At 48.7% G+C, this 12,094-nt stretch overlaps 1 protein-coding gene across 1 annotated transcript in view; it reads right to left on the bottom strand.

Moving 5' to 3' along the window:
• Window positions 1-11,132, bottom strand: part of PDE4C (phosphodiesterase 4C) — a 90,049-nt gene extending 78,917 nt beyond the window's left edge. Inside the window, exons 1-2 of the mRNA XM_035119374.2 lie at window positions 10,995-11,132; window positions 8,420-8,503 (exon numbers count right to left, since the gene is read on the bottom strand). Of these exons, the coding sequence (XP_034975265.2) occupies window positions 8,420-8,464 (45 nt within the window). The 5' untranslated portion in view covers window positions 8,465-8,503; window positions 10,995-11,132. The remainder of the gene's footprint in view (window positions 1-8,419; window positions 8,504-10,994) is intronic.
• Between the last annotated feature and the right edge of the window lie 962 nt (window positions 11,133-12,094).

Here is a 12,094-nt window from a genome sequence, read left to right as displayed (position 1 = left end):
ATCGGCGTGTTTTTACATGAGTAGAATGTGTGCTTTTATTTAAAATGCATCTCTGGGTTATTTGTGGGGTATAGAAATTCGTTCATTTCCCCCCAAAAAATATAGTCCGGCCCACCATCGTCTGAGGGATGGTGGCCTGCCCCACAGCTGAAAAAGGTTGCTGACCCTGGGTTAGAGCATGCTGATAACTTGGGGCAGCTGCATATTCCTGTGTTGCAGAGGGTTGGACTAGATGACCCACAGGGTCCCTTTTCAACTTTACAGTTCTAAGATTCCACGATTCTATGATTCGGCTCCTCTGGCTTAGTGTGACAGCAGCAATCCAGGGTTTGGGGACTGGAGATACTGGAGATTGAACCCTGGGAGCTTCATCTACATGCAAAGCTCTGGACTTCCCCTTAAAAAAAAAACAAGCTCCTAGTCCTTGTGGTTCTGAGTGCTCATTTAAACAGGAAGCTGCCCTCTTCTTGGGGGAGTTTATCAGCCAAACCTAACAAATGCATATTCTTGCTAGTTAGCATGAGAATGGGGCTAAGACCACAGAAATGTATTGCTGATTGGCAGAGACTCAAACCGTAGAAATACAATTGGTAGAGAGGTCTCTGTGTGATGTCATTTCCCCTCCTCTCCTGGAATTGAAGGAGCATAGAGTACTTCCTGTTCTTTTCTCTCTTCCTTTGACCTGCATTGGGTGCAGACAGGCCTCTGCTGGCTTCTGCTCCAGGTACATACCTGAAACAGGTTATACTGTAAATATAAATATTTTGCCAGTGTGGTTTTTACTGCTGCCTTTGCTGTGAACTAATGCATCTTTATAAAGTAAGGAAATCTTATTCTTAAGCTTACTTTCCAGCCTGTTGCCTGATTCTTTGTTAAGCGTGGTAAGAAAATGTGCGAGGTAAGATTTTTCAGCTTTTAATTCTTCTGTCAACGATGGGATTTTGAAATTAGGCGCTGGGAGGGATAAATTGCAATTGATATATCCTCTCCTATCTATTAAAACCCAGCACACACCTCTCAGGGGGGAATGCCTCTCCTAAACACAGGCACTGTATTCCTCCAGTAATATCTGGAAGAATGCTGGTTTTCCCATTCCTCATCCAGGAGTACTTCTGTCACAACAACATGCTGGTGAGTTCAAAGTTGGAGCTAAATCATTATTCGCAAAAGCACAACCTTCACAGACTCGGCAGAGGTCTAATGAGCACAGCGGCTCATTCCTGGTGGTCTGAGGCCATGAAAACCAGCTGCCGAGAATGAAAGTCCCCTTCTCTCCAGCATTTCCCCCCAAGCAATCCGAGACTGAGCCTGGGGGCAGCCAACCTCTCCTCCGCTCTTTTCATGCCTCTCCTGGTTCTGGGAAACCAGTGGGGAGCAGAGCTTCTCGCAGCAGGAGGGGGAGACCCCTGTGACTTCATCTCTGCCTCTTGGCTTCCCTCTTGCCCTGCTTCCGCTTCTGCCTCTGATTCTGGACTGCTCTCTGCCACAGAATCTCCCCGCTCACCAAACCCTGTTCCCTCTTCAGCTTCCCACAACTCCTCTGCCCACTCTACTCCCTCTGACCGCTCATCGTCACCCCGTTCCCCAGGCTCTGAGCCTTCTTCCCTTGGGGGTTCCCCAGCTGGTGCCCCCACCACCACTCCTCTGCCTCCAACCACATAATAATAACAACTTTATATGCTGCTCATCTGACTAGTACCCCGGCCACTCTGGGTGGCTTCCAACAAATTAAAACAACAATTGGCTGGCTGAAAGGAACAACTCAAGGGCCTGACTGTCTGGCCCCCAGGCAATTCCAGGTCGTGCCCACAGCCTGCTCAGGTGGAAGTGGCCCAGGCAGCTGGGAGGTGCCAAGTTGGGGGGGGGGGAGGCGGCAGGCCCTGGGGCGCCCCCACCCTCCACCCTGGGTTTGCCCTTGACACTTTGCTGGCAGGAACGGGAAAATCTCCCTCTGCAACTGGGAAAAGGCTCAGCTAAGGAACAATCACACAGATGGAGCACCTGCATTTCTGATTCCTTGCCAACAAGCTGCTCTCTCTCTCTCTCTCTCTCTCTCTCTCTCTGACGGTTGCCCTGGGGTGCCAATTAGTGCCGCAGGAGGGTTAATGGCCACTTACGGGCACGCACTGCCACTCTCTCTCTCACGGCTCGGCCGCCAATCATTTCCACCTGAGAGCACCTGCCAGACCTGGCCTCCAAGAAGGGAGCTGGAGGAAGCGGGATGTGGGTTCGAATCCCCCTCCCCAAAATCCAGGCACACGCTAAGAGATTTGGGCCAAGCATCAGCCCAGGGAACAGGAGACATTTTGTTTAACTGCTGCATCTTTATTTTAGCTGCTTGTTCCCCTCTTTTCAAGCTTGCTTTCCCAAGCAGCTTGGCTGTTTTGCAGAACCGTAGGACTGGAAGGGACCCCCAGGGGCCATCTAGTCCAACCCCCCACACACACACACAATGCAGGAGAGTCCCTGAGAGGTGGCCATCTGACCTCTGCTTGAAAACTTCCAGTGAAGGAGAGCGTCCACACCCTTGAGGGAGTGTGTCCCACTGTCAGACTGTTATTATAATTATTACAATATATTGATTAAGGCCTGCACGGTCTCTAGGCCAGTGAAGCACAATGGGGGAGGGGGAGACCAGTTATACTGTATAAAGTAAAATTAAAGGCAAATCCCAAACAGGAGAACATTTAAAAGCAGCAGAGAGAACAGAAATCAATCAGGATGTCTTTATAAAAAAAGAGCTTTGCAAAGCCTGCCTAATAATAATACAGTAATAATAATTTATTTTTATACCCCGCCCATCTGGCTGGGTTTCCCCAGCCACTCTGGGTGGCTTCCAACAGAATATTTAAAAGCAGAAGAAAACCTCAAACATTAAAAACTTCCCCAAACAGGGCTGCCTTCAGATGTCTTCTAAAAGTCAGGTAGTTGTTTATTTCTTTGACATCTGATGGGGGGGGGTGTTCCACAGGGCGGGAGCCACCACCGAGGAGGCCCTCTGCCTGGTTCCCTGTAACCTTGCTTCTCCCAGGGAGGGAACCGCCAGAAGGCCCTCAGGAGATGGACCCCGGTGTCCGGGGTGGAGACGCTCCTTCAGGTCTCCTGGGCTGAGGCCGCTCAGGGCTTTCAAGGTCAGCACCAAGCCTTTGAATTATGTATTCCAAAAAAGCACATTTGGACCCAGAGGTGGGCCTCATCGCAGAATCTGTGAGCCAAGGACCTGCCAGCCCTGGTGGGCACCGCAGCTGGCATGCTAAGAGGCCAAGAAAAGCCCCGAAGGAGGGGAAATTGCTGCTCGTCTTCTTAACCGATCCTCCGCCGCTAACTGACAAGGAGCCCAGGAAGCGTGACCCGTTGCCAAGGAACCCGGAGAGAAGGGGCACCCATTGCCTAGCACCCAGAGGGCAAGCCAGGGCCTGCCTGCCGTCACCAAAGGAAGACTCCACTCAGGATTTGCAGAGCCTTTTCTTCTCCCCAAGATTTAGGTTTAGGGTCAGAGTTTCCCTTTTCCTGGGGGGACGAGCCCCACCTGCCCCTCACTTCCCTCACGGCACATGCAGAAATCACCTTCTTGACCACTGGACACAGACACACACACCCCGGCCATCTCCTGCTTGGACGACTGCAGTGGTGTCCAAACTTTTTTCAAGGAGGGCCAGATTTGATGAAGTGAAGGGCCGTGGGTGGTTGACCTTCTTTTTAGGATTTTACTCCAGGAAATAAGCTGCCACAGGGCTGGATTAGGCCCCCGAAATGGACTCTGGACATGCCTGGACTACTGCCATGTGCTCTCTGTAGGGCTCTTGGAAGGTGACCCGGAAACTGCAACTAATCCAGAATGCGGCAGCCAGACTGGGGACTGGGAACAGCCACCGAGACCACATCACACCGGTCCTGAAAGACCTACATTGGCTTCCAGGACGTTTCCGAGCCCTAAAAGGCCCAGTAGACCTGAAGAAGCGTTTCCACCCCGGACACTGGGGTCCATCTCCAGGTTCTCTCCCAGGGGCGTAGCCAGGATCGAAACTAGGGGGGGGGGAGGCAGAGTCGTTCAGGGGTGGGGCCACAAAGTGGGAACGTGGGCCAGCTGGCCTGACGACATCGTGGCGGCGGCCACCTTGTGCTTCTGGGGCTGGCAGCGTCGGCGGCTACCCTGCTTGGCTGGAGAGGACGGGAGGGTCGGGCAGGCGAGAGGGGGTGGCAGGGCGGGCGAGGGCGAGGCAAGGCACGGCCGCAGTCACGATGGCTCCGAGGCATTGCTGCATATCAGCATAATATTTCAACCATGTCATGGGTTCAAGCCCCACCTTGGGAAAAAATTCCTGCATTGCAGGGGTTGGACTAGATGACCCTTGTGGTCCCTTCCGACTACAATTCCATGATTCTATTGATATATTACCATAGCATATGCATCATTCTGCTTTCTTGAATTGTCCTAGGCATAGCAGCCAACTCCTAGAGGCCCAGGTGCCCCCCCCCAATTAATGGTAAATACCGTATTTGAAAGAGTCATCCCCCCAAGTTGATGGGCTTTCTATGTGGGGCTTATCTGCGCCCCCCCCCGTATTTTATTAAGGATGGAAGAGGGAGGGAAGGAAGGAAGAAATAGAGAGAGGCATAACTCATATTTGTGGGTGCCTCTGGGTGACGCTGTGATGCTGAAACTCTGCAGCAAGAGGAAGATACCGGTACGCCTGTACAAGAGCCTTGTAAGCAGCTTTCTCTCTGTTTGATTTACAGCAGGCACGTCCAACAGGTAGATTGTGATCTACCAGTAGATCACTGGATTTCTGTGGTAGATCACTGCTAGATCACTGGCACCCCTAAAAAAAGCTCACCCAAAATTTTCCTCCTCCCTAAAAAAAGCTGAACTATGACCTGAAGCCCTAAACAAAAATGGGCCTCCCTCCCTCCTAAAAGAAGCTCAACAAGTTTAACCTAAACCCCCCAAAACAGGTCTTCCCTTCCTTTAAAAAACTCAACAGCTTTGACCTGAACCCCCCAAAAGGGGGTAGATCACTCCCAGTTTTTAACTCTATGAGTAGATCAGAGTCTCTTGGGAGGTGGCCACCCCTGATTTACAGTAGTATACAGACTGCAAGAAGATCAAACCTATCCATTCTGAAGGAAATCAGCCCTGAGTGCTCACTGGAAGGACAGATCCCAAAGCGGAGGCTCCAATACTTTGGTCACCTCATGAGAAGAGAAGACTCCCTGGAAAAGACCCTGATGTGAGGAAAGATTGAGGGCACTAGGAGAAGGGGACGACAGAGGACGAGATGGTTGAAGAGTGTTCTCGAACCCACCAACATGAGTCTGACCAAACTGCGGGAGGCAGTGGAAGACAGGAGTGCCTGGCGTGCTCTGGTCCAGGGGGGTCACGAAGAGTCGGACACGACTAAATGACTAAACAACAACAACAGATGCAGGAGGAGGGGCAGACTGGAACACCACTGCTTTTTATAAACATCACTGTGTCTATCAAAGCTACAGCCCCCTTTTCTTATTCACTTCCTTTTAGCCTTGCAGAGCCACCTTAGTCAAATTGAATCCTCTGCACCCTCATTAAATCGTCAATAGAACTCTTAATGCAATCCCTGAATGCTCATTAACAACTCCCACTGAAGAACAATAGGGTGAAGTGGTGAGCTATCAACTCTTGCCTGAAGGGGTATTCTGCTCCATTGTCTTAACTGCTTAAGTACCGGTAGCCACTTTGCTTTATTTATTTGATGTGTTTTTGTTACAGCTGTGCCCCCCCCCAGCAAGCGGAGACCGAGCTGCTCTCGCTAAAGCAAAGCCCTTTCCACTTCAGTTTTTGGAGGGGAAAAGTGCTGGTTATGGTCTGTAAAATACATTAATGTTTTGCTTCTAGGGGGGGCAGCTGCCCCCCTGCCTACGCCCATGTTCCCTCCTGAGAAGTTAGGTTATAGGGAACCAGGCAGAGGGCCTTGTCTTCTGTCTTCACATGAAGGTAAACCCCTAACTCCCCAAGGGTCTGAGGCCCCTCAGCTCCCCTCTCCTGGTTCAGCCGGCCAATCAAAGCTGTTCCTGGGATTGGGGCCACTCTCGCCTGGTGGAAAGATGTGTGCGAGGGTTTTTGAAGCCTGGAGACCCTTCCCCTCTGGCTGCCGCAGCTGCTAAATTCAATCCAGCCGCTTCTCCTACCGGGAATCCTTCCAACAGGACTGGAAGCAGAGCCATAATTCCTGCCCTTTGTTATAAGAATTTAAGGTCTCTGATATCAAAATTTGGTGTTCATAAATTTACAAGGCAAACACATATGTAAATATCTAAACCCCATGTCTGAAACAGGACAGGAAGACTCAGGAAGACAGTCCTGAAACCATTTTGACTCTTCTTCCAATCTGACCAAATGTTTCTCAGCAGTGTGATGCAGCAGCTCAAAAAGCCAATGCAATTCTGGGCTGCATCAATAGGAGTATAGCATCTAGATCAAGGGAAGTCATAGTACCACTGTATTCTGCTCTGGTCAGACCTCACCTGGAGTCCTGTGTCCAGTTCTGGGCACCACAGTTCAAGAAGGATACTGACAAGCTGGAAGGTGTCCAGAGGAGGGCAACCCAAATGGTCAAAGGCCTGGAAACGATGCCTTATGAGGAACAGCTTAGGGAGCTGGGTATGTTTAGCCTGGAGAAGAGAAGGTTAAGGGGGGATATGATAGCCATGTTCAAATATATGAAAGGATGACATATAGAGGAGGGAGAAAGGTTGTTTTCTGCTGCTCCAGAGAAGCGGACACGGAGCAATGGATTCAAGCTACAAGAAAGAAGATTCCACCTCAACATTAGGAAGAACTTCCTGACAGTAAGAGCTGTTCGGCAGTGGAATTTGCTGCCAAGGAGTGTGGTGGAGTCTCCTTCTTTGGAGGTCTTTAAGCAGAGGCTTGACAGGCATATGTCAAGAATGCTTTGATGGTGTTTCCTGCTTGGCAGGGGGTTGGACTGGATGGCCCTTGTGGTCTCTTCCAACTCTAGGATTCTATGATTCTCTGCAAGGAGGGAGGGCATGAAAAAAGCTCCCCATTGTCTCTTTGCTCACAAATCCTGCCTTCAGGGCACATTTAAGATATGAATAGGGTGAACCTGTGACCTGGACTCAGGAATTAAGTATTTATCATCACAAATGAATGGCCAGGCTCTCCAGGTAAACCCATTAATAGCCAGGTAAACCCATCAACAGGGGATGGGGTGGCGCTGTGGGTTAAACCTGGCACAGAGCCTTTGCAATCAGAAGGGGTGAGCTCCTGTTGCTCGGTCCCAGCTCCTGCCAACCTAGCAGTTTGAACGCATGTCAAAGTGCAAGTAGTTAAATAGGAACCGCTACAGCGGGAAGGTAAACGGCGTTTCCATGCGCTGCTCTGGTTCGCCAGAAGCGGCTTAGTCCTGCTGGCCACATGGCCTGGAAGCTGTAAACAGGCTCCCTCGGCCAATAATGCGAGATGAGCGCCACGACCCCAGAGTCGGTCACGACTGGACCTAATGGTCAGGGGTCCTTTACCTTTAAATCCATCAACAGCTTTCCTGGCAGACAGGATTCTGTTGTAGATGCCCCTTCTGTGATGTACATTTGATGTATTGGGTGGTGGTCTTGGGCTGCAGGGTGGCAATTTTAAAAGTCCATATACAGAGTATGCGACCGTGCGCACCAATGTTCTGGGTTCCTCCTCCCTCCTGTGTGGGGTGAGCGGGGACCCTGTTGCAACAGTTTAATAAAGATCAGGCTTACTAGCTGCTTGGCTTCTCAATATTCTCTGTTATTTTCTCCTACCGATAGGGAAGCCATTTAAGGACTCTAGACGGGCTCTCGGGGAAAGGGCAGATTTTGTTTACAACACCGTCTTGCAGAGAGAAGGGCAGAGCATTGAAGGTGCTTTGGGATTTGAGCAAGATTGGAAGGGTGGGTGAAGGGTCCAGAACAGGGGTCCCCAAACTTATCTCGCCGAGGGCCGGTGCCTCCAGTGCTGATCGTGCTGCGGGCCGGAGCGCGCAGGAGTGCGCGCCCATACGCATGCACACACGTGATTTCCAGCGCACTTCCGGGTCACCAGAACACTGTGTACATGCACTTCCTCCTGCCTGGAAGCACGCCAGAAATGACGCTTGCGCATGCGCACAAGCTATTTCTGACGCTCCGGGGACCTGGAAGTGGGCAGCTGCAGCGTGCCATTAAGAGCGGGCGGCAGCAGCGGGCAGGGGGGTTGCCGGGGGCCGCATAAAAGAGCCTCGCGGGCCGCAACCGGCCCCCGGGCCTTAGTTTGGGGAAGCCTAGTCCAGAACTTCGGGTGGACTTATTAACTACAACCTCACCCCAAATATTGGCCGCCGGCCTCCTGGCTGGGCTCTCTCCAACCTGCACCCACAGACACCTTGATCCCCAGCGCATTATTTTTCCTTACCTCCATACTCAGAAAAGACACCGTTGTCCGGCTTCGACGCATCATTGCAAAACCTTGGAGTGGACTGGCAGCTGTTCCCTCTTCCTGCAAAGAGGGAGAAAGAAAAGGAGAAAAGCTATCTCTAGGCTTGTTCCATTCCACTCCAGAAAGCTTGCAACTTAAGTTTTCAATTGGAGCTGGGTTACAAGCACTGACCGCTGAATTTGTTTTCAATAATAATAATGATAATAATAGGGCAAGCAAGTTTACTATGTGCTTTTGAAAGCCTTTCCTATGTACACATCATCAGCACAGCTGTCACTAACAAACATTAACATACAGTGGTACCTCGGTTTAAGTACACAATTGGTTCCGGACGTCTGTACTTAACCTGAAGCGAACTTTCCCATTGAAAGTAATGGAAAGTGGATTAATCCGTTCCAGACGGGTCCACAGAGTACTTAAACTGAAAGTACTCAAACCGAAGCGTACTTAAACCGAGGTATGACTGTACTCGGTTTATTTTATTATTCATTTCATTTCGATACCACTTTATATTTTTAAGAAAAACCTCAAAGCGGTTGGCGGAATATTAAAACATCAATAAAACAATCTGGAGAAAGTCAAATATAGAGTATGCGGTCAAAGCAGCATAATTAACAGAAAACAAAAATATTATCTTAAAGATTTCAAAAGAAAATATTACAAATTAGGACAGCTACAGAATACGTATTTAACACAGACAAAGTTAACAAAAAATAAGAATCTTAAACATTTCAAAAACAAACACCATTGCTAAGTGAAGTCAAATTAAAAATGCACCTTTAAAACAGCACAATTAACAATAAAATAAAATATTATAATTATAATAAGCACACAAATATGGGGCAAAAGAACCCGATAGTTAGGGTTGAGGGTTTGCCAAATGCACATGGTTGCCCTTGTGCTTCTGCTTATTGCGGTTGCCAGCTTACTAAAGCCACGCTAAAAGATTCAATATGCATTTTAATCATGACAAAAGGTCCTTTAATAAAAAAAACAACCTAATAATAATAATAATAATAATAATAATAATAATAATAATAATAAATTACCCTTCACCCTAAGTTCCTAGGCAACTTTTAAACAATTTAATTGCAACAATTAAAACGCAATAGTTCAAAGCAACTTAACATTCACAGAAATAAGTCCAGTAGCATCCCGCTCTCTATTGGGAAAGAGCTGGTCTCTGTAGTTTGCCAAAGCCCCAGCAAATCAGAAATTTGTGTCTAAGCTTTGGACACTCGGGGCTGCAAGTGCACACCAGATATTTAAGCACATTGGAAGCACACCACACCCCAAAGAATCTTGGGGACTGTGGTTTTTGCTAAGGCTCCTGGGAACTGTAGTGCTGGTAAGCTACAGTTCCCAGAATTCTTTGCAGGGCATGTGTGAATGAATGAATGAATATTTATTTGCGTCAGCCATCGACCATAGCAATAAAACAACAAAGGATACAAAGAATAGAAATACAAAGTTAAATATGTAAAATACATTTTAGGGTTTTGAATCAATGGTCAAATAGTGGATCTTCCTCTGATTGCCCCAGAATGGGCAATAAAAGAGGGGGCAATAATCTCATTCCTCAAGCCTTTATAAAGAGTGCAGGCCAGATTCTTTCTTTCTTTCTTTCTTTCTTTCTTTCTTTCTTTCTTTCTTTCTTTCTTTCTTTCTTTCTTTCTTTCTAGTGCAAGCCAGAAGGGCATTTGCTCACCGGTTTGGTCTGGCCATCTCCAGAGGGACAGAAGCGTTTTTCCTGTGGATTCTGTTGGAATCGTCCCTCAAGTCCAGCCGAGGGCAAGACATTTAATCTTCCGAGAGTAGAAGTGTGTCTATATTTTAGAATTGCTCAGTTATGCAGATAGGGTGCCGGAGAGTCGAAATGGGAAGGTGGAAAATAGTCATGCCACGGGCAAAATTTCCTGATTGTGGCCAAGTTGTTCTGACGCTCGATATCATTTATGCGCTGACAAATTAGACTGTTTGCTTTACTGAAACCCAAAGTGAGTAGATGCCAGGCTGATAAACCACAAGAGTGAAGTTTTTGATAGACAATTTTAGACCAGGCGCTCTTGTGAACTTGCAGCACGAGGGATATTAGACCCGGGGGGAGGGGTGGGGGGGTTGAGTTTAGGCAAAGCCAAGAGTTAAGTGTCCTACGCCAGATCCATAATTCTACCGAGGGAAGATTAGCCTCTAGGCGCAATGATGCGCTTGGGACCCAGGATGGGAAAGAGAGAATTTGCCTTAAGAACATATAATAATAATAATAATAATAATAATAATAATAATAATAATAATAATAAATATATTATTTATACCCCGCCCATCTGGGTATAAATTTGATTGGACAGCTTCCGTAAATCCAAGGGGAACCCCTGTCCAAATCTGAGCCCCATATACAGTAATAATAAACTGTGCTAGACGTTTAGCTTGGAACACTTCCAGGACTGATGGTATGTAATGTTTACCACCTTTTGTGTGCTTTAAATATCTGGTGCCCAGAGCTGAACCCCCCCCCTCTCTCTTAACCCATTTGGGCATTTCTTGGACTTACAGTTAGGAGGCCTCTCTTGCTCCTTTTGCTTCTCGAACCCGAACCCCTCACCTTGCGGGGAACTCACAGCCAGCCCTTCCCCGCAATGCCTCTCCCTCCTTCGGCAGGTCGAGAGGATTGAAATGGAACAAAAGACCCAAGCAGAGCCTCAGTCCCTTTTTCTGAAATGGGGAGGAGCACCCATGGCATGCAGGCGCCTTGGAGCACCCACCCCCTGCCCCCCCACTCCTCCCCAGGGAGTCCTGGCAAACGTCCCAGCCTGGCAGGAGAAGCAGCGAAAGGACCGGACTGGTTCAACTGGAAGAACCGAAAAGTGGAGGACTCTGGGGTTTGTGCGACTGCCATCCTCATCATCAACATCATTGTAGGATAGGATTGCAGAGTTGGGCGGGTCCCCCAAGGGGCATCTAGTCCAACCCCCCACCCCGGCAAGGCAGGAATCTTTTTGCCCCATGTGAGGCTGTGACCCACAACCCAGAGGTCAAAAGCCTCATGCTCTACCCACTGAGCCATCCAGCCACTGCTCTTGGCCCCCCTAAGCCTTTCCCAGAAAAAGGGAGCCCAAAGTCTCTGGCCTCCTCACCCCCCCCCCGCCAAGTGCGTTCCAAGACGCATTTTTTAAAAATGAAGGAAATAAATGATTAATTTGACACATTGGGAAATTAACCCAGAGTCTTGTGACTCTGGTTACAAATTTGCCAAGTCTTGGCGGGCAGAGGGGGCAGGCTTGGCTTCCCTGGGTTTAACACCCCACGAGGGATCCAACATGTGACAGTATTTCTTATTCCTTTTGGATTTTTAGAGACCAGGTTTTCCGCCACGGCACTCTGCGCATGCTGCAAGGCGATGGAGGGGCTCCACCGGTTGTTTTAATTCTGTAAACCACTCTGTGGTCCTCAAGCGAAGGGCGATGCATCGATTTAATAAGCAATAATAATGCTAATAATCGCAGCTAGCAGCCATCAATAGCCCTCCCTGAATTTGCCCAAAGCCATCCCTGCCTCCTGCAGCAGGGAGTTCCACAGTTTAACTATGTTATTTTTGTTTTGATTTTCTGTATTTGGTATTTTATGTGAACTGCCCGGAGACCTTCTGGTATC

The sequence above is a fragment of the Zootoca vivipara genome, chromosome 6, assembly GCF_963506605.1.
Source record: "Zootoca vivipara chromosome 6, rZooViv1.1, whole genome shotgun sequence".
Classification (NCBI taxonomy): domain Eukaryota; kingdom Metazoa; phylum Chordata; class Lepidosauria; order Squamata; family Lacertidae; genus Zootoca; species Zootoca vivipara.
Note: the sequence above shows the minus strand (reverse complement) of the source record. Positions and strands in the feature narration are given on the sequence as shown.